The 23,535-nt window shown below is 44.9% G+C and overlaps 1 protein-coding gene across 1 annotated transcript in view; it reads right to left on the bottom strand.

Annotated features, from left to right (window-relative positions):
• LOC148506618 (complement factor B-like) overlaps nucleotides 1-23,535 on the bottom strand; it is a 139,621-nt gene that overhangs the window by 89,764 nt on the left and 26,322 nt on the right. Inside the window, exons 5-7 of the mRNA XM_088446702.1 lie at nucleotides 21,368-21,463; nucleotides 9,560-9,693; nucleotides 8,028-8,166 (exon numbers count right to left, since the gene is read on the bottom strand). Coding sequence (XP_088302828.1) covers nucleotides 8,028-8,166; nucleotides 9,560-9,693; nucleotides 21,368-21,463 — 369 coding nt within the window. The remainder of the gene's footprint in view (nucleotides 1-8,027; nucleotides 8,167-9,559; nucleotides 9,694-21,367; nucleotides 21,464-23,535) is intronic.

The raw sequence follows: 23,535 nt of genomic DNA, 5'->3' as shown, positions 1-23,535 counted from the left end.
CACAAAACTGAACGATGAAGAAAACGCAAAAGAACAAGCTTCGGTTGTTGATGGCATGAGCCAAAAAAAACAATTCTGCCGCACTAGAAATGAATACCAAAACTCAGTAGCGCTGACCATATTTATATAGCCACGAAAATTGGGAAAGGCTACAACAGCAACAATTACTCGGAAGACCTGCATCGGGATAACCCGTGTAGAAAATTGTCCTCCAACCGTAATCCAAAAAATCTGGCTAACCAGGCACATTGTTAAAAAATGAGCAGCACAAATTGCCACTGCAGGCAGGATTAATAACCGTTAACTTGAAACAGAAACCTGGCCCAACAAATAAGTGCTCACTCCAACTGTGTAAACCTATAAACAACTCGCAATTAAGCAAACAACGTACACCGAGAACTTTTTTTTTTTATATAGTGTACTGAAAACTCAAACCTTAAATATCTAGTGTGATATACGGTCCACTACCCTCTACGATACAAAACCTACCAACAACCAGAACCTGCTAACCTGACTATCTCGAACTCCAACAGAACAACTGAACACAAAACCTGCAATCGTGCTGTGTGCAATCGGAAACCCCCACAATTGGAAAAAGGAAACTGCACAGAAAAGAGGAGGTCCGAAGAGACGTCACTCCTTCCAGCACCCGTGAAGAAAAATCAGTCCAGATGATGCGCTAAACCGACCTGTTCACTGCCGTCACGAAAACACGCTAAACCGACCTGTTCACTGCCGTCACGAAAACACCAATGAAAAAGAAAACTGATTTCTTAAAATAGGAGCCGGAACCCGCACCGTCCGAAGGCAAACATTTGATAATTCACCTGACGCCCACCAAAACCCTTGCCTGCTACTGCAAGACAAAAACGAAAAGCCACCCAGAATAAACATAACCAGGAAGAACACATAACCAAAAACTCGTAAAAATGCGGAAACTGCTCTGAAAGACCTGCAGGGATGGCATAATTAACGGAAATCTACAATGCATAGCATACCACGTCAGTACTTAAAACCTGACAGAATGCCAACTACTGGGGGTACTGTCAAGGAGAGGCTATCCTAATGCCCACGAAAACGAATTAAATACCCTACAACAAAATATCTACCTACCCAGTTAGCCATGACCACAGAGAAAAAGCAGCCAAACAACAATGGTGACTGAACCTAACTAGCTCCCTTTGAGCTAAGCCCTAAGTGGGAGGTAAACTCCCCTATTCACGTCGGCTATCCTTGAACAGGAGCTCACCTCCGCAGGTGCGACTTGAGGTAAAATGGCAGCCCGGCCACGAAGGAATCGGGAATCATAACTGGCGGAAAATATGTCTTCCGCCGCCTGCTGAACCAGGGTTACCCACATGTCGAAGAGGTTATGTGGGGGCGGTCCTGTGCCAAGGAGGTCGATGCTGCTGCGAGACCTATAACAAAACTAAACATCTATTGCTCCCAAAAGGCATAACCGCCCAACCGTCACGGTTCCGCCCGCATTGGGCATCAAAATCACCCCATGCGAAATTCCTGGACTAGAGACAAACATGTCAATCATGACACAGGTGTATTAATAAAACTGCCCATGGTCTGTAATCCGCTAGCAAAAATGGCCCATGGTAAAGCGGAGCATGCCCAAGAAACAAATTATAATATTCACAAAAATTGCGCACTCGTCTATTTAGCTTCTTTTTTTTTTTTTGCTGATTCCACCCTATGACATCCCATAATGAGCAAGGAAATTCAGCCAATTTACTTCTGCAGATCTCTATTTGCTGAAGCGCAAAGCACACAGAAAAAGCTGAATTCACACCACGTACAGTCTCTTTGTTTCCTAAAACAATCTTTAACCTCTATAACCTGCATCATAATCCTCCCTGTAGTTAACTCCTGAAACCCTGTCTAACCGCTGCTCCTGTCAATCTTACGCGGGCGCGCCAGGTAAATGACAAATTTTTAAAAACAAAAAACTGGAGTCACAGGCAAAAATTTTTTCACAATAATACTCACCAGCACCAGGTGGTCCCAGAACCTCCTCTACGATGCTTCTGCGAGGCGCCATCTTCAATGTTTTCACGTGGCTGAGCCGCTAGTTCGACCGCCATGGTCGTCGCAACCCGCACAGGATCGCTAGCCACCGCACGGTAACAGTAGCCGCACAAACTACTGCATCATCTCGAGGGACACACGGAGCCAGGCAGACCTGTAACTAAAGGAGGAAGGTGAGCAGGAGAAGGGGGTGCAGGTACAGGGGGGGGGGGATATGGGTGCAGACAGGGAGGGCACATGGGACCAACGGGGGTGGAAGGATGATAGATAAAGAGGAAGTAGGGGCACAGTAAGCAAAGCCATAGAAAAGGGGCAGAGCACAAAAGAGAAAAACAATATATGGGGCAAGAATGAAGGTGCAAGGAAAGGTAGCCAGGGGAAGGAGGGGCAGTAGATAATAAGAAAAATGGGGGGTGGGATGACAAAGGGGGAACACAGGAAACCAAAGCCCGGGGGTGGGGGGATGGGGGGGTCTGTCAAAGATGAAAGAAGGTGAGGGAGTGGGAGGGCGGAATGATGGTGAAAGAAGCAGGGGGATGGGATAGATCAAAAAGGGGGCAGGGGCCGGCTGAGAGCAGCTGTGGAGCAAGAGCTGCCAGCTAGGAAAAGTGTAAGGCTGATGCTGGGGCTGAGATACCATTACGATGAGGGGGCTAAAATGGCCGTCATGGAAAATGGCCGCCGGACCTGTGTAACCTGCAGGGCCGTTGGCGAGCTGCTGGGGGGTGGGAAGAGGTCCCCAGCGCAGGGGACCCGGGCGCGGGTATGGAGGGCGCCGCACTCATGGTGGGTCTGGCCGGAAACCAGCGGGTGGCGCAGGAGCGCTCAACTGCGCCGGGGGGGGGAGATGAAGGTGAGGCTGGAGGAGAGGACAAAGGAGTGCGCGAAAGCTCCGTGCCTGGCCACAGCCGCAGGCGCCAGCACAGAGCCCCGTGCCTGCCCGCAGCCGCAGGGCCAGCGCTGCTCGACACGGGGCCCTGCACCAGCCCCAGCAGCCGGGGAGGAGCGAGAACCACTTGCAGAGTGGCCAGCGGGATCCGCGGAAGCAGGCACTCCCGCCAGCGCAGCGGATGGGAGATTGCTGCCGAAGGGCAGCGCGGTATACGACCCCGCAGCCCGGGGGAACATGGAACAGTTGAAGGAGAGGAAACTAGCAGGGGATGAACCATGGTGGGGGTGCAAACTGAAACCGCCGGCGGGGGAATGGGGGGCGGAGGGTGCGGGGTGTAGTGTAATGCGTGGGGTGTAGTGAGATAATTGATGACAACAGTGGGGAAGCAATGCAAAGAAGGAGGCAAAGAAGGGAATATAAGTTTGGAAATACATAAAGGCAGTAGGAATATATAAAAAGGGGAAAAACTACTCAGCCTGATGCTGTTTTCAAAGATCCCGAAAACAAGAGGCTGCCTGACATGCAAACGAGCCACTATATACTGATCATCAGACCACTCCCTCAAGCAATATCATTGGCTCACCCAACCAGCTGACCAGACAGCCTTTAATCTGTCCAGCAACAAGGCTGTCATCAACATCCATACAGCAAAAATGCAGTATATCTTAATGATTCTCACGCTTATCCAGCTATCGTCTACTAAACATATGCAAATGAATCACTCGCTGTCCAGTGCTTAGAGACACCCACTGAAAGCAGCTCATATCCACAAAACTGGAACGTAGAAAACATCGAACGCATATCAGACGGCCACCAGCCTTCTGAGTAAGTCTAACCTGTCGCAGACATAGGACCTAAATCAGATATGTAAGTAAACATGATGCTTTGTGTACGTCTCCGATGGTTCTGGGTCTGCGCAGGTGCAGGACCTCTGCTGTGTACGTGCAGAATGTGCCACTGTAAAGTAGTATTTTGCATGTCGCACACAGAAAACAGGCACGATGCATATCATTTAAATCAGCACAGGCTGCATGTGCGTCCTGTTTGCACCGCTGTGCGAATAAGACGCACTTGAAGATAAAAAGTTGCATGAAAAGACGCTCGGCGCTACTGAGACACACTGTGCTCACGCATTATGTTTAACGCGACTTGTAGGTAAGATGTATGCAGGTACATCTGTAATTGCTGACATGCCCAATGCTAAGATCTTCATAACATGATTTCTCACGTATTCGCAAGTGCAAAACTATGCAGCTATCAGCTGAGCATTCCTCTTGTGTCCTTCCATGCGACAGACTGAGCTAACCCTGCAAGGCCAACTTTGCATATGTGAGTAATGCTCAACAGTGCTAGTAGATCCGATCTCTCCACCATTGACGCACCATCGCAGCCAATGCCTGGGTGCACATCCTCCTTTGTATCTTTAAGACCACTGTGGCTGCGGTGCTGTGAAAGAGAATGCAGCCGCATGCCGAAACATGCCAGAAGAGCCGATGGCCAGATGGGCCGGTCCGGCTGCATACCCCGGCTGAGCAGCTCCGCCTCCCAGCGCTCTGTTCGGCCAGGACACTGAAAGACGGGGACGTGCAGTGAGGCCATGCCCCTGTGACTCCCGGCACGCCCCCGCCAGGCATAGCCACACCCTATTTCCTGCATGGCTACGCCTCTTTTGAGCAGCCCCAGTTCGTCCCTGTACAGACATATTAGTGGTGGATTAATCTTGTGGCTAACATCATCTTTAAAGGTTACAACACAAAGAACATACGGCATCCAGTGACATATCGAGTGACAGACCAAACTTATGGATAAAACCATCCGAAAAGATAACAGGGGCATCAAATATTAATCAGTATCTGCAAAGAAACAGAAACATCTATAAAATAAAAAATGACAGTAACAAAACAGATATGGAAATAACAAACAAAGGAATTTTAATTTAATTGTAAATACCACATCATTGGTAAGCAGGTGTATGACATAGCACAGGTCACCCAGAACTGAATTTTATTCCCTCTATTCAACCCTTTTTCTCATTTTATTTTCTTTACTAACAATTTTTATGCTGCTTTCTTCCGGATTTGGATTTATTGCAAATAATTACATTATATTGCTGGATTTAAACCTGAAAATAATACAAAAAAAATGTTCTTTGACAATGTGTTCATTACAACGAGATCCACTTTTGAACTTCTTTATTGGTGATAGATACTAAAGAACAAATAATAGACCGATAATGGGCCGATTGTGAGTTGTACGCTGTTCCGATGTTTACGGAGTTGAGCGATTACCAGTAAACCGCGTAGGCATCTAAGCTGCTTTGCGCTTGTGTCCCAGGACCATTACCGTAGTTCCTCAAAGCGACTTTTTTACTCACAGATTGATTGACAATCAGGAAGCGTTTGGGGGAGGTAACGGGGAGTGTGGGCAAAGAATGCAGGCGTGTCGCGACCGTTTCGGGGGCGTGCCACACCCTTTGTACGCAGGTGCTGCGACTTTTAATTAGAGATGAGAGGTTCGGATTCTGTGGAATCCGAACCGCTCCGAACATTGGGGATCCGAGTCCACCCGAACCCTGTTCGGGTGTTCACCGCCTGACTCGGATCCCCGTTCGGGGCCGAACGGCGGCCGCCTGATGTCAGATTCTCACTAGAGAATCCGACATCAGGTCTCCTCGCGTGTAGGGCAGAGCGCTGTCCTACACAGACGCACAGCCGCCAGCGGCAGCTGTGTGTTTGTTACAGCAGCCAATGAGAGTCACACAGACTCTCATTGGCTGCTGCACGGAGGGAGCCGGCTGGAGCTCACACATGAGCTCCGTCTTCCGGCTCCCTCCTCAGCGTGTGACAGAGCGGACGGCGCGGGAGTGGGGATACAGGTAAGTTTTTATTTTTTATTTTTTTATTTGTGCAAGGGCCGGGGGCGCTACTGGGGGGGGGTCTGCTACTGGGGGTGCGGGGGGGCCATACTACTGGGGGGGGTCTGCACTACTGGGGGGGGTCTGCTACTGGGGGGGGCTATACTACTGGGGGGGCCATATTACAGAGGGGCCTGCTACTGGGGGGGCTATACTACTGGGGGGGGTCTGCTACTGGGGGGCCATACTACTGAGGGGCCTGCTACTGGGGGGGGGCATACTACTGGGGGGGCTTACTACTACTGGGGGGGGGCCTGCTACTGGGGCAGCCTACTACAGGGGGGGCCATACTACAGGGGGGGCCCATACTACTGGGGGGGGCTACTACTGGGGGGGCCTGCTACTGGGGCAGCCTACTACTGGGGGGGCCATACTACTGGGGGGGCCATACTACTGGGTGGCATGCTAATGGGGGGCATACTACTGGGGGGCATACTACTGGGTGGCATGCTAATGGGGGGCATACTACTGGGGGGGGCCTGCTAATGGGGGGCATAGCATAGTGGACCCTACTACTGAGGGGACTGCATAGGGGGCACCACTGCTGGGGGACATTGTGTAAGGGACACCGCTACTGTGGGCATTGTGTAAAAGGGTCACTACTGTGGGCATTGTGTAAAAGGGGCACTACTGTGTGTCGTAACTTAAATAAGAGACACTACTTTATGGTGTAATGTGAATCAGGCCCTATGTGCGGTGTAATGCGAATAAGATTGTGCACTGTGACTCCTAGGGCCGTAGCCCACTTTGTAAACAAGTACTGTGACTCTGCTGGCCGTACCCCACTGGGTGGGTGCACTACTTTTCATTTCTGCCACTGCTGTGTGGCAATGTGTCATAGATGTGCTTTATACTGTGGTGTCTGTGTCGTTGTGCCGCTGCTTTGTCGCTTAGTAACCAGTCAGCTCACTGCAACCTTTGGCCAATAATGTTGAAAACAATATTATAAGCTGTGATATGGTCTAAATTGACTGGAAATTAATGTTATTGAGGTTAATAATACTCTAGGAAGAAGAAAAAGACCAATTTATGTGATTTTAGCTTTTTTGTCAATTTTTGTAAAAAAATCCAAATCCAAATCCAAATCCAAAGCCAGTCACCGCAGTCTGGCAAATCCAAATCCAAATCCAAAGCCGGACGACGAATTAGAACCAAATCCAAATCCAAATCCGGCAAAAATGGTCCGGCGCACATCCCTACTTTTAATGCAGATGCTTGGCTTTACAAAGCCGCAGGTGGTCACCTCGATACATTTCTCGGCGGCTGCGAACTGCATATTTTCTCATTGCGGCAGCATACATAGACGCAGCGGAGGTGGCATTAGCGTACAACTCTGAATCAGGCCCAACATACGAAAAAAAAAAACTCTTTGAGAAAAAATAAAAAGGTGATATGTTTCAAATATATATGTGAATAAAGAATTGAATTTTAATACACATGGATACAGGTTGCACCGCGCAGGAACTCTCTATCTCTTTCCCTGCAATCTGTATGTGTATAAGTGTTACGGATGTACTGGGTTGGAAAGACAATATGGGCCTCAACCTGAGTAGTATCTGCATACCTCCCAACATGACCCTCTCCAGGAGGGACACAATGCTCTGGTTCTGGACTTCCCTGGTAAGAGGTGAGGCTGCAGCACAGTTCAAAATTCAAATAGGGGAGCCACACCAACTGTCATTTCACATGCTGCCCAATATCACTGGCTGGGACTCACTGGCAGTTGGTGTGACTCCCCTATTTGAATTTTGGACTGCGCTGCAGCCCCACCTCTGGAGCCTCCACCAATCATACATTACCTGGGAAGTCCAGGACCAGAGCATTGTGTCCCTCCTGGAGAGGGTCATGTTGGGAGGTATGTATCTGTGCGCCTTCCAGCGGGAGGCTGCGCCCCTCCCCCACACACTGTTTTTCCATCCACTGTTGCAGCCATAATCATAGGTATTGTCACTTGTACCTATCCCATGCTGGGTGCAGGAGGCCCATCATAAGCTTAGTCTTCCCTCCCCCGGACGCACGACTCTCGATACACGCCCATAACACACCCACGAGGCAGATCTCCTGCATGCAACCGCAACGTTGTCGCCCAGCAACGCCCAGCTCAAGCTCCCGCCATCATCTGCCTGACTCTGAATTGGGCGGACATACGCAAATGTCAGTTAGTCAGAAGATACACTGATTTACCTGAATATTTGAAAGCTTTAATTTTCTCAAGAACACCATACGGATTTGAACTTTCCTCGTCAGTCAGCCTCACAATGACTTTTGGCGCTGAAGCGTAAGAGATGGCAGCATAGCGAAGTTCAACGTCATAGCTGGAAATCTGGAAACACAGTTATATACAGCTATTACCCGCTAGACGTTGTCATGACATACCTTAGAAATACCGTCACCTTTAAAATGTGTCCAGACCTAATTATGCCCAATTTTTGTTTAGAAGGGCAGTGCTGTTACTGGCCGCGCCTTGCTAGCTGTGTCTTGCTAGTAACAGCTCTGCCCTTTTACATAATGGGGCATAAACATGAACAGAAGTTTTGGGTTTGAAGTATTTGATAAGCGACACTTGTACATCTGAGCACAGCTGAGTCTGAATCTGTATATAAAGTACCAGGATGCAGCGTCTGCGGCTTTTTTTTCCAAGCCAAGTTCCGTTGCATGATTTAGACTCCGTTGCACACGGGTTGGGTATGAAATCCCAGGGGCTGAATAGCCGCCAGGGGAAATACCGATGCAGGAAGCCCGAACATGAAGAATCCAGATGGCTAAGGTAAGTAAGCTAAGCCTACCCTTCCTCCTCCACTAACCCTCCCGAGGTGGTGCCTAACCCTAAGTCAACCAGGGGTGCCTAAAATTAACCCCCCTTACTGCACCCTACACCTAACCCTCCCGATGGGGGTGCCTAACCCTAACCTCTCTCCAGTGGTGCCTAACCCTAAACCCCCCTCTCCTCAGCCTAACCCTAACACTCCCCGGGGGTTGCCTAACCATAAGTCTCCCCGGGGGTGCCTAACCCAAAACACCCCACAACCCCCCAATTCCTCGCCCCCGCGCGGCTGACAGCTAACAGTAGCCGGCTTACCTCCGTTCGGGAAGCCGTCTGTCGGGATTTAGACGCCTATCTTTAGTCCCAAAACGGGACTGGGATTTAGTCAGATGGCTTCCCGGCCGTGCCGTCGGTATATATTGACTACATCCCGTTGCACACAGATATACAAGTGTCGCATATCAAATTAATCAGTGCAGTCTCATTAAGCAGTCTTGTTGCACTAGCGCCATGCGTCCCGCGGCGCTTGGCGTATTGAGGCTAGGTGTATGAGGACAAATGTGTAAGTCCGTATATGAACCATGCACTTCCTCCTGTATCAGTGTATGAGGAGCACAACAGTGATGGTGAAACTTCTATTTCCATGCCCTTTCTTACACTGCTGTTTTTGTTTCACTTTTTCAGATCATCTGCCCATCAGTAAAGTTGACCAACAAATTTGAATCAGGTTTTTGGCACCTTTACAACCACAACTATAGCCCCCCCCCAGGCTCAGAGGGTCTTACAGTCCATGCCAGCAGGATGAAGAATGTTGGCAAAAATCTAGAGGATGTCATTGGTCATTTCTACCTCACCCAAGAGGCCATCATTTATCCAAAGCATAGAAAAGAAATGATTTTCAAACATTTTCACCTCCATTCCTGTATACTTTCTGTTCTTGGTGGCGGCGTACCTTATCTATGAATATTTCACTGATATCCTGTGCAGTTTTAAAGTTGTCCTCTCCTACACTTTTTGAGGCATCAATGAGGATGAAGATGTTCAAAAGGCCGCCTTTTGTTATAGTTACTCTACGGTCTTGTTGCCCTGTAGGTAGAACAAGAGAGAACGGATGTTAGGACAATGGTTGGAAGAGAGAAAGGCAGAGAATTCCCACAATTAATATGTATTTATGCACAGCTAAGATGAGCTGCTTAAGAGCAAGTAATCACAAGTTTTTACATTAATAGAGAACAACCTCAATGTACAGTATTACTGATCTGAGTGATAGACAAAGAAAGTTCCCTAGACGCACAGGAAAAGTTATTATAACTCAGTATGACAATAATGTGGATTTATGCCCCCAAATCAGTATACAGTATAACCAAAAAAACATTTTTGGGGGGCGGTTGCTACCAGTAATTGCAAACTACAAATATAAAGCAGAAATGTCCAAGTAAGTGCACCCTACGAACTTATTATACTCATAAAATATAACTTTTATGTCTTAAAAGAAGATAAGGTTATAATAAAGGAATTGTGTTAGAAGTACAGTAACTGCTTAAAAAGGAAAACACACCAGTACCTCCACTCTACTTCACAATAGAGGGCAGAATTTATGAAGCAGCGGCTTCTGTAAGACGCTGCTTCCCAGCGGGTTGCAAGTGAATATTTTAAACGGCACTCGGAGTCAGTGTATAGCTCGCCCGGCTTTACACGGACTCAGAGTACCGTTTTAAATATATACCTGCAACCCGCAGGGAAGCAGCAACTTATAGAAGACGCTGCTTTGGAAATTCTGCCCAAAGTGTCTTATTCTGTTTCTGGTGTATTTGTTATTTTGTATTCATAAAAACTTGTTTATATCAATGCATATCATGGGCCAAATGTAATAGGGTGAGAGTTTAGAAAATGTGAGAGTTTAGCAGTAATCTCTCACATTGGTTGAGTTTTATCTTCAAAATGGGAAAACATCTGAATGAGATTTTAAATCGTGAGAGTTTTTTAAGTAAAAAAACATGCAAGTTCGCTCTGTTACTTTGTTTTTGGACTCTATTACATTGGCAAAGTTTAAAAAGTGTCAGAAACTCTCACTTTTCTAAACTCTCACCCTATTACATTTGGCCCCATATGTTTTATATCCCAACAGGTTTTTTATATACAGGTGTTTGTGTAAACACACACTAGTGTTAAAGTGGTGCCTTATTTGAGTTTCCTAAATACTGTCTGCTATACTCACTTTGATAGTTTGATGGGTGCTATCAGACTCTCCCAAAGAACTGTATCTACTCTACAGTGTCTTAAAGTCGCAGTAGTCCCTAATAATTATTACTAGTAGAAAATCATTTGTATATTCCAAAACTTAAATGTATTAGTTCTATTTTTAACACGTCAAAACATCCTTATTAGTTCAATGCGTAATTCTGCTCCCACTGGGCGATAACGATATATTTTGTTGTCCGCACATGCAGGACGATATCGTCAAGAATTACCTGTACAGAGATGTGGCAGGATGACTTCACTGAAAGATGTCTGTCAGTATATACACCCAATATCATTTGTCCTGCACTACAGAAAGTTCAAGGGAAATCTGTCACCAATATCGTTCATAAAGCACATCGGACCTTATTCAGAGTCGGTCGCGAGCGCCGGTGCGCTCGTAAACGACTCGATGGTAAGGCCTGCGCATGCGCAGCGGCCGCACTGCGCGTGCGCAAGCCCCGGAGTGACAGATAAGCTCTGTCGCTCTGGAGCTCACTACCAAAGGGGCGGCTGTCGATGTTGATCGACAGCTCACCCTGTTTAGTAGGCAGGGAGGGAGGGTGGTTTCACAAACGGAGGCGTTCCTTAAGGAACGCATGCCGTTTTGTGGGCGGCCGCACTGACATCAGCAGTGATGTCAGTGGGGAGCTTCCTTCCCCATCAGAGCAGAAAGCTCCCTGGGGCTTACGAGTGCCCAGACCCAACCTTAGGGTCTGGTCGTAAGCCCCGATGGTCGCGATGGTGATCACCATCGCGACCATCAACCTGGTCGGTCGTTAAGCTGTGGGTGGTAACCCACAGCTTAACGATCGACAAGGAGGCGGCCGTTCAGGATGCAAGCGGCCGCCCTGATTCTGAGCGGCCGATAGCATCTAACGACCGCCTCTGAATGAGGTCCTTCATTCCACGTGTATGCACCTTTAGCACAAGATGTCCTAAGCTTGAAAAGTGAGAAAGTGGAGAGTGATAAAGTACCAACTAATCAGCTCCTGACTGCCATTTTTCAAACACAGCCTGTAAAGTGACAGTTAGGAGCTGATTGGTTGGCACTTTATCACTATCTCCTTTATCACTTTTCAAGGCTTAGTACATCTCCCCTAATAATCTTCTGTCAGGTAATCACTTTTGTCTACTAACAAAGTTATCCTAACTGAATGTTCATCTCAATTGGGCATGCTGGTTGTAGGATATCTTCAGAGAAGCGATCTAATGACCTATACCAGTCTCATAAACATACGAATGAGAAACCTCCCTGTCCCTTACATGAGTCACCTGGGATAGTATGTCACCACAGGATACATGACTTAATAAGGCCAGTCAGATTCCCTGCCCTCTCAACTAGCTTCACATGAAAACTAATACCTGCCCTCCGTATGAGGCAGATACTTTAACAGTACAAAAACAAGGAAACATAATTTGCCATATCCTAATATCTATATTTCTCACAGAAGCTTTAGTAAATCTACCCGTAAACCTCTCAAAAGTTGCACGGCGCATTTTTTCCCATGATGCATGAGACTCTAAAGTGTTGGCAGCGGTGTATAACTCAGAACCAGCGCCATGGTGTCATGCCACCAGCACAGTACTTAAGCACAGCGATAGTAGTAAAGTAACATTTATTTTGTCCTGTAGCGGTATCACAGTCACACCATCCCCTTGCAACCAATCGCAAAGCCAGGAACATGAACCTGTAGCCAGGATGCCTGGTTGCAGCAGTTCCGTCTCCCAGTACAGGACAATATCACCTGGGGCCTTGCCATCTGTCACTGCTGCACAGTTATACATTTATAATCCAGAAATTAGTTTTTTTTAAATACCCCAGCTTCAGAGGATGCATAGAAGACTGTGTGGATGGAATGCTAATGCAACTATATGAATACCTTCCGGGAGGGAGCTGAATGCCTGCAAAAAGTGGGGGGGCGTGGCCGGGCAATGGGTCCATGTTGGGGGCCCGAAAATAAAGGCATTGTGAAGCAGGGGGCGGAGCCACGATGAAGCGATTCAGCGCGAATCGTGTCAACGGGCCCCCCGCTGCGGGGGTTTCTAGTAGGAAGTCAGGGGGGCTGGCGGCAGCCGGGAGGCTTGCCTGCCTTTCCGGGGGGTCAGGAGTGGCACCCGATATTCAGGAGGCTCCTGACCAAATCGGGAGGGTAGGAAAGCCTGACTATGTGTCCGTATTCTGAGTCATATGCACCAATGTGATTGCACCACCCTCTGTGCAGACATTATCATTGGCACTTACACGTACCCTGTGCTAGGTGCAGATGATCTGACTGAAAATGGTGTGCACTGTAGTAGTAGTAGTAGCCAGGGTGGTTTAAGAGGGGAAATGGCCTGATTTAGACCCGCTCGCGAGCGCATAGTGCTCGCAAGCGGGTCGATGGTCGGCCAGTGCGCACGTGAGCCCTGGAGCGAGTGAGAACCAATCGCTCCAGGGCTCGCTACAAAACGGGGCGGCTGTCGATGTTGATCAACAGCTCACCCTGTTTTGTAGGTGGGGAGGGGGGGGTGGCTGGACAAACTGAGGTGTTCTTGAAGCCTGTCGTTTGTGGGCGGCCCTACTGAAAGCATTCGTGATGTCATTAGTGAACTTCCTACTCTATTAGAGCAGGAAGTTCACTGGGGCTTGCGGGAACCGAGACCCTACCGCAAGGGTCTCCTTGAAAGCCTGATGGTCGCGATAATCGCGACCATCGCCAGGCCGCGAAAATCGCGACCATCGCCAGGCCGCTCGCAAAAGCTGTGGGTGGTCACCCACAGTTATGCGAGTTGCCGGAGGCAGATTTTTTATTTTTTTTCAAATCTGCCCCGATTCAGAGCGAGAGCTCGCAAATAGCGAGCGCCTCTGAATCAGGCCCTCTGTGCGGACCCCCTCCTCTCTGGCAGCACAGGAGACTCTGGCTTTGTGTCAGAGTCTACTGTACATGTACAGGTCTCCGGGAACATGGTGCCTGTGCTATTTTGCCGGACACTGCTCTACAGTGCATGCGCAGGTCATGATTTCTGTATACAGCGCTGCCCAATGTTGGACTCCGAAGAGGTAAGTATAAGTATTTGGGTGCAGGGGGTGCAGAGCACACGGGACCTGGGTCCATTACAGATATGATAATGAGTGGTAGTAACTCTAGCTACACGCCCATAACATAGACATGGAACGCCCTTTTGCCGGCCAGCTGCCACCCAGTAACACCTACTCAGCAGTCGCGGAGAAGAGGCAGAGTTGCGTAGGACTTAATTATGCATATGGAGACCGCATTTGCCGTGTGCTAATAATCGCCTCATGCGGCCGCATTTAAACCTGCTTATGACTCTAAAGAAATCCAGATTCAAAAACAAATCAACCAAAACCTTTGAGGGTGGTTTTGGCAAAACCAAAACACAAGGGTGCGAGTGCATCTCTATACATTTATCACCACAAAGATATCTCTTTTTAGCAGACTTCCCAATGTGAAGTACAGTGTAAGTTTAGAGTTAATTGTAAAGCAGGTCTATTTTTCCTTGTCTGAAACTAGCAAATCCTGTACAGATAGGATATTATTGAAAATGACACAGAATGGTAATTCAGCCACCCAAGGTGAGCGGGATGGGAAAAGCATTATAAACAAGAACATGCCACTCCTTTTAGCCAACAAAACACAAGGGGTAACGCTTTATCTGATGCCCCCAATGAACTGATTGACACAGATAATGAGTGAATACTGCTATAGTGATATAATCCCTGCACTTTGGGAGCTGGGATTTCCATCCATTCATCTTTTCCATTCATCTTTTCCTCCTTTTGAACGGGAAACTTGGACAATGCATTAGCACCTATATTATAGATGCATGGCCGGTATTTTAAACTAGTCATAAATAGCCAGAGCCATTAGTCATTTATGACCAGTAGCGATCTATTTAGTGGAGATTCTGACATAGAGGAAAAAATTATAATCAGATCGTATTTTGAAGGATTACCATAGAGGTAATCATGAAATTAATCGACCAGTGCCCATTTTAAGGCCAGAATCTCTAATTTGCGAACAGGGTAATTTTTTTTAACTTGCTGACAAGTCCCGGCTGATATAAGAGATAAGCTTTAACTTATTATCATACAAAAGTATAGTGGTAGAGGGTTATTCTTATGGGCGCATAAGCTGCCACTTAGTTGTCAATCTTCCAAATCGTGATAAAAACGTTCAGTACATAATAGTATACAAGAAAAAAATTCCATAAAAAGCTAATTATGTACTGAACGTTTTTATCACGATTTTCTTGGAGGAACCTTTTTTATGTATGTATTGTAATAACCCCCAACAACCTCTATGTTGGGAACCCAGATATTATATATCCTACTTTGTCCTGTATTAAAATAATTATTTTGAACCATCAAACGATATTTTTTGGAGGGATCTCTATTTGAGAAACACACAGGACCCTGGTGTACAAAGAAACCTTTATGGGAGTTCCACTACTACATACAGAGTGAGTTGGGGTACGCTATTACTACTAAATCGTAAAAGATACCGTTTGATGAAATTTTTCCTATGTTTTATTTTATGTGAGTTTGGGTACGCATCTCCACCTTAGGCACTAAAGAAACCTTTGTGGTCACTTTATCTCCGATTTTTGCATGAGTTTGGGTATGCTGTATTGCTTTTCTCTACAAAAAAGATACCCTGATGAGAATATACATTATTAATACACTGTGAGCTGGGGTACGCTCACTCAGAGTCTTTTTTCCAAAAACCCTTTACTTGCACATTGGACTATACCAGATCATTTATAAAAGATACCTTGATGTATAGGTATACCCCGTTTCTACTGTGAGTGGGGTACGCTATTGTATACAGTGGGAAGCATAAGAACTCTGTTGTTTTACTTGAAAGAAATTAATACACATTGTATTGTTTTGATATCTTAATCTTTTTATATATCGACTGAGTGAACTTTGAAAACGACAGAATTATAACAGTCCCGACATCCATTTACCAGGACATCGCATCATTAAGGGATGTATTAATCATTGTGATATATATATATATATATATATATATATATATATTATGTAGTAGCGCCACCAATTGTCTCTTCCTACATTGTTTACTATTTAACTTATTATCATGTTTGTTATATAGTACAGCTCCTAATCCATCCAAGGAAGCATCACTGTGCAATGTGTAAGGTAATGCGGGATCAGCATAAGCCACAATAGGGCCATGTAAGAAGCACCAATTTAGTTTAAGAAAAGCTTCTTCACGGAGGTCCACCTATCTACAAATTCTTCTGAAGGTCTCAAATATGGCCCCTTGCAAACTTTACTCCAATGCAGCATTCCCCTGAACAGAGGATATATCTTAATCAAGTCAAGCTAATCTATTTTAAAATAATGCAGTACAAATCTGTGGTAATATCATTAATTTCAAGGTTAGGCACTCTAATTTAGTTTGCCTTGGCCATCGACTCACGGCTTCCACCTTTGTAGGATCAGTGGCTACCCCAACTCTACTCACTACATGACCTAGGTATTTCACTAATAATTGACAAAATGTACATTTGTCGAGAGACGATTTTAATCCTCTGTCAATAAACTGGTCTATTACTTAGGGATCCATATGTTCTTATACAAATCTCTCAAAAACAATAATGGCACCCAAATATATGAGAACTTCTCTATACTGTAGTTCATATTACCCACAGATTTTTCCATGGTTCATTGGAAAGTCCCTGAGGCATTTTCAAAAATTTTTAAATTCTTAAGGGGCAGAAAAATGTGGTCTTTTCAATGTCTCTGGGATACATGCGGATTTGGCAATAGCCACGGCATAAATCAAGTACAGAGAGCCAATTGTTTCCTTGAAAACAATTGAGAACTTCTTCAATCTTTGAAGAGGTGTATTGGTGTGAAATTGTTTTCTGATTTAATGTCCTATAATCTACAGTACTCACAATCTGTTTTTTTATATTTTTTTACAGGCAATAACTATAGGAGAAGTGAAAGGACTTTCTGTATCTACAATGATTGATTTTCCAACAACCATTTAATGTGTTTACGCAAATCTTCTAAATCAGCCAGGGCTAGTCATCTGGATCTCTCCCAAAATGGGGTTTCATCTTTATCCACTACCTTATAAATGGGATGATCTATGCAATATAAGTAGTTAGTTTTTTCCAAGTACTTGATAGGTTCTATTCAGGCTAAGCAATAAGTCACTAACATCCTTCAATGTCCTGTAGGAAAACCCTGGGCTTCTAAATAATCTGCCACATGGCATTATTTTTTCTTCATCTAGATGTTTGAATGATCCCCATGGCAGGACCTTGAAGACTCACCGCAATCTTTTGCCTATTAATATGTTCCAGACAATGCCACTCCTCGAAATGTTGTACAGCTGCTTCTCTAAAAGATATGTAGTTCTCTTCTCCCATAGAAACAATAATGATCCCTGAGAAGACCATTAATCTCCTACAGCTCCCCTCATAGTGCAACCTTTCTAGTTATTTACCACCATATCAACCACGATCTCCAATTGATTCCCAATAGTCTTGTCTGTTCTGAACCTGGATCACTCAGTGGTAGTGGCAGTAGAAAGGGAAAAGGGAAACTGTATGGGGGAAAACATCAAGATTCCTTTGAAGACTCTGCCACTTCTTCATCTTTACTGGTTATTAGTCAAATAATATGCTATTATTGCCATGGACTGCTGTTAATAGCAATAACCACAGGATTAAGGAGGGGCTCCAAAGCCTTATCACTTCAAATGAGGGCTGCACAAGTAACTCCCAAGACTCCTTTCCATTTATTTATTATCTTAATTCGAATAAGTCGATGTAAAGTTTGAATAGCATTAAGGATATCTTTATTTTCTCTTTAATGCAATATGGGAGACAAACTATTTTACATCAGTCTAGTGGGCCTTTATCTTCAACACATTGTGTGAAATTTTGGAATGTCTGACTTTGGTGAGAGCGAAGATATCTAAAGAATCGTCTTTCATTTCCCCCATAGGAAAGATCGGGTTTTGGCCTAAATGTAAAGATGCTTTTTTTTGTTTTATCTGATGTGTGATAGATTCCCACACAACTCAAAACAATAGTCTGGTAAAGCTTCTTTGTGATAACACCAGTCCAAGATATTCTTTTCTGATATGTTAGCTATACTGTGCTTATAAACAGGCTGTGAGTCTTTTTGATATCTCAGCAGTGCCTCCAAATGTAACAATTTATTTTTGATGTGGTGTTACAATTATAGAAGTGGAATTTAGTTTTATTTGGTATAGTCAGTGACTGCACCCAAGTCTCTTAATGATATGATAATCTACCAGCGTTGGCTCAGGTAAACCTTAAAACCATTAAAATATGTAGGAAAATTGCCATTCAGTAAATTAACCTCTAAAAGAGAATACCATTAAGCAGGGCAACCTGTAAATAATAGGCATTCAATACAGGTTAGAATGGACAACACAGTATTCAGTACAAGCTTCTAATATACATTCCCAACTGAATATCCGTGTAACTAGTAGAGATGTGTGCAGACACCTGTGTTCTGGTTTTGGTCCTAAATCATCATCATGTTTTGGTTTTGGCAAAACCACCATCAAGTGATTTGGTTCAGGTTTTTTAGTTATTTAAAAATGTATAAAAACAGATAAAATTATATATCCTTGACCTGTTTTTGTTCCTATAGTATTTTTATCATCAAGAACATTAACTTCCAATTGATGTTGACCACATCAAAGCATCTCAAGGAATCCAAAATACACAAGATCCAGTTTGTAGAAAAAAGTTCAAAACTTGCGAGAAGACCCGAGTCGGGGCTCAGTTCTACTTGGAACCCCAAAGTGATCTGAGCCAGAACTCAGATCGACTTGGAATCCAAAGTTTGGGTGTGTTCAGTTTCAGCAAAACCAAACTGCTCACCTCCAGTAACTCATAGCATTAATCATAGTACTTACAAAGCTTTCTGAATACCTTCCAGCACCCAAGCCTTGTAATAAACCATGGTTATTATTTATTAACAGTTATTTATATTATGCACACATATTCTGCAGTGCTTTACAGAGAATATTTGGTAATTCATATCAGTCCCTGCAACAGTGGAGCTTACATTCTATATTCCCTAACACATGTAGACACACATACATATCAGGGCTAATTTTAATCAAGAGCCAATTAATCTACCAGCATATTTTTGGTTTGTAGGAGGAAACCAGAGTACCCGGAAGAAACCCATGCGAGCACAGGGAGAATCTATGAGCTTCACATAGTTAGGGCCATGGTGGGAATTGAACTCAAGACCTCAGTGTTGTGAGGTAGTAATACTAATAATTACACCAACTGGTTCATTATATTAAAAAAAAGTAGCTAACATAGATATGAATGAGGAACCTAAAGCTGAGCAATAATCTGGATGGAGCACAGAATGATTGTAAAACATAATCCAGTATATGCTTTCAATCAATTTTAGTTCATAGGTGATGGAGATGGTTGTGAAAAGGTAAATATGAACCAGCGTGTATTTCTCTAATACTGGATACTGAACCAGGATAATTAAAATGTACTAATGCAAATATTTTCTGAAATTGGGCAGAAGGGAGGTTATCCAACTGAACAATTTCAGACATTGTTCTAATTTATTCTTGGCTCATGCAGGTTTTGACAGGTCAGAACTACAACCTGGAGGTGAATGCAGTGTATGGGTCAGATAGTTTACCTCAGACTGTCTAATTTGAAACTTAGACTTACCTTTAAAAGAAGAATAAAATGTCACAGAGGCCCCCCCACTAGAAGAAGTCACCCAAGCATGCTATGGGCAGTGCTTTACTTCCTCTGCCCCCCAGCATGCTATAATGACATCATGGGTTCGGGGTCGGCACAGGGCAGCATAGAGCCCTGCTTGTGCAATCCTTTGAGACTGTAGTACCCCTTTCTATATACTAGTTTTTATAGCTGTCATCATTATCAGTGTGCTCCTGTGCCAGCAAGTAGCCCTGAATGGGTATAGGCCCCGTTACCACCCAGTTATGTCCATTCAGGCACAAGTGACCAATATCCATATGTTCAGCTATGAAGCATGTGCAGAGCTAACAGCAGCGAGATTCTTTTGCAAGACAGATAAATGTGCAACAGCTCCCGTGGGCCTAGCACTAAATACAAATTAAGTGTCAACCTAAAATAGCGACCGAATAGCAACCCATCACAGTACCCTAATGCTGGCAAGTGAGGCTCTGCTTGCTGCTGACCCACTTTGCTGGCAATGACCACATAACAGAGATCTTCTCAGCACCACTGAGGGAGAACAGTCTGATATAATACATCGGGCCACATGGGCCCGGAGATGAAATGATCAAAGCCCACAGTGAGCTGCGGTGGGGCTGCGGCTATGGTCAGTGCCATGTGGGCATGGCCATGTCATAGAGGGCACAGCTATGGTCTCTGTAAAACCACTTACAGCTCCCTCCCATATTCCCTGTAGTTCATGCAGTACATAAGGAAAGGGAAGAGCTGGAAATATGTTTGACAGTGGCTATTTACATCTCTAGTGATGTTCCAGCAGCAGCCTCCCAGGAGCCATCGCATCCGAGCACACAGGAGCCTGTGCTGGAGAGAGAGGCTGGTGCAACAGATAGATAAGAAGTGGGAGACGGACCCGGGTCCCCACCAGGCTCCTCCAATAAGCCTGGGCAATTAGGACCCCCCCCTCCCTTCTTGGCAGAAGGAGGAAATGTTGGTGGTGTGAGGGAGAAAGGCCCTGCTCGTGAGATCTTACAGTCTAAAGGGGAGTTCTAGCCATCATTATGGCCTAAGTAAATCTTGCTTTGGAGAAGCAGTGATAAAGAGAGGGGTAAGCAATTCCCACAGTATTCAGGGTCATATATACAGGTAAATGTGCTCTTGGTGAATTTACCCTAACATAATGACTATTATATTATTTCCCATCCTTTATTTATATATCACCAACATACTAAACAGCGCTTCACATTGTGCATCACCCCCTCTATAAAACCTTCTCCTCCATTATTCATAGCAAGGAAAAAGGTACAGTAAATTGTAAAGACCAAGTCGACAAAAATAAAAATACATTTAATATCATTCCTATGCAGCCCTGTGAATGTTGCTTCCCAACATAATAGATGTATTCCAGACACTGTTTAGCGATGGTTTGCGTCCTGCCTGGCTTTGTGTGTGGTGCTATACAACACATGAACGACTGTTGTTACTGTGGGTGTACTGTACCATATCTGCCTACTTTTGAAACAGCATTTCAGGGAGATTGTGACAGCAACAGCTGTTATGCCTTATAACCAATGCAGGGAAATGGAACTGATTATACCATTTGAATGTATATATATCTGATTTATTTTTCTTCCAAGTATATAACAGCTACATAATGGGGGTAAGGTGTAATCAGGGAGATTACCATACTCTTCAGGGTGATTGCTGCTATTTCAGGGAGTCCCCCTGACAGTCAGGGAGAGTTGGCAAGTGTGTATATGTACTGTACATTACTGCAGAGTATTTCTCTAATAGCCATTTCTCCTACCTTCCACTTTATCTGGGTCAGCTGATTCAAGTGTTTCAGAAAGGGAAGACGAGAAACTGCCCGCCACCTCCTTGGGGGTGTCGTAAGTGTAATAGTCTGCGGAAGAGAGAGAACAGTCATGGATACATTAATCAGCTTGTACCATTCAGGAGTGATGAGTATTGCTCTTCATCCTCAGTAAATCTAAACACACACACATGCACAGGCATAGAGACACACACAAACAAACAGACAGACACACAGACAAAAAGACAGACACACACACAGGCATACAGACACACGCACAGGCATACAGACGCACGTACAGACATACAGACACACACACACGCACAGGCATACAGACACACACAGACAAAAAGACAGACACCTGCACAGACACACAGACACACACAGACAAACAGACAGACACACAGACACACACACAGGCATACAGACACACGCACAGGCATACAGACGCATGTACAGACATACAGACATACACACACGCACAGGCATACAGACGCATGTACAGACATACAGACACACACACACACGCACAGGCATACAGACGCATGTACAGACATACACACACACGCACAGGCATACAGACACACACAGACAAAAAGACAGACACCTGCACAGACATACAGACACACAGACACACACAGACAAAAAGACAGACACACAGACAAACGCACAGACATACAGACATACAGACACATGCAAAGGCATACAGACACACAGTCAAAAAAACAGACACAAGCACAGGCATACACACGCACTGACATACAGACACACACAGACAAAAAAAACAGATACACAGACACACACAGACAAAAAAAACAGATACACAGACACATGCACAGACATACAGACACAGACACATGCACAGACATACAGACACACACACAGGCAAAAAGACAGACACACGCACAGACATACAGACACACACACAGACACACGCACAGACATATAGACACACACACACGCACAGACATACAGACATACACACAGACACACGCGCAGACATACAGACACACGCACAGACATACAGACACACACACAACAAGACAGACACATGCACAGACATACAGACACACGCACAGACATACACACAGACACACACACAGACATAGACACACGCACAGACATACAGACACACACACACAGGCAAAAAAACAGACACACGCACATACATACAGACACACACACAGACACACGCACAGACATACAGACACACACACAACAAGACAGACACATGCACAGACATACAGACACACACACAGACACACGCACAGACATACACACACAGACATAGACACACGCACAGACATACAGACACACACACACAGGCAAAAAGACAGACACACGCACATACATACAGACACACACACAGACACACGCACAGACATACAGACACACACACAACAAGACAGACACATGCACAGACATACAGACACACACACAGACACACGCACAGACATACACACAGACACACACACAGACATAGACACACGCACAGACATACAGACACACACACACAGGCAAAAAGACAGACACACGCACATACATACAGACACACGCACAGACATACAGACACACGCACAGACATACAGACACACACAGACACACGCACAGACATATAGACACACACACAGACATACAGACACACACTCACACGCACACACACACAGGCAAAAGACACACACACACACACACACACACAAAGTGTATGCACAGTTATTGTTTTGATTTTCAGTGATGGTTTTTCTCTCTTTTAAGCTAATACCATTTTTTGTTCAGTGGGACATCATATTACAGGCCCTAAGGGGTATATTTACTAAAGTGAGAGTTTTTAGAAGTGGAGCTGTTGCCCATAGCAACCAATCAGATTCTACTTAACATTTAACTAGCACCTTCTAGGAGACAATAGCTAGAAACTTATTGGTTGCTATGGGCAGTATCTCCCCTTATAAAAACTCTCACTTTAGTAAATATACCTCTAAAACTGAGTATATAAAAGACTAAAGGGGATATGCATCTTATTTAGAGCAATGTTTACCATACCCAAATGTTTCACATGGCATACAATCCTTGTAGCTAATTTTGTACAAAACACTGTGATATATTTGAATCATAATCATAATAATAATAATAATAATCATAATAATAATAATAATAATAATAAT

Source organism: Taudactylus pleione, unplaced genomic scaffold (assembly GCF_031769625.1).
Source record: "Taudactylus pleione unplaced genomic scaffold, aTauple2 ptg000400l, whole genome shotgun sequence".
Lineage (NCBI taxonomy): Eukaryota > Metazoa > Chordata > Amphibia > Anura > Myobatrachidae > Taudactylus > Taudactylus pleione.
The sequence above is the reverse complement of the archived record's forward strand: the minus strand, read 5'-3'. Positions and strand labels throughout refer to the sequence as shown.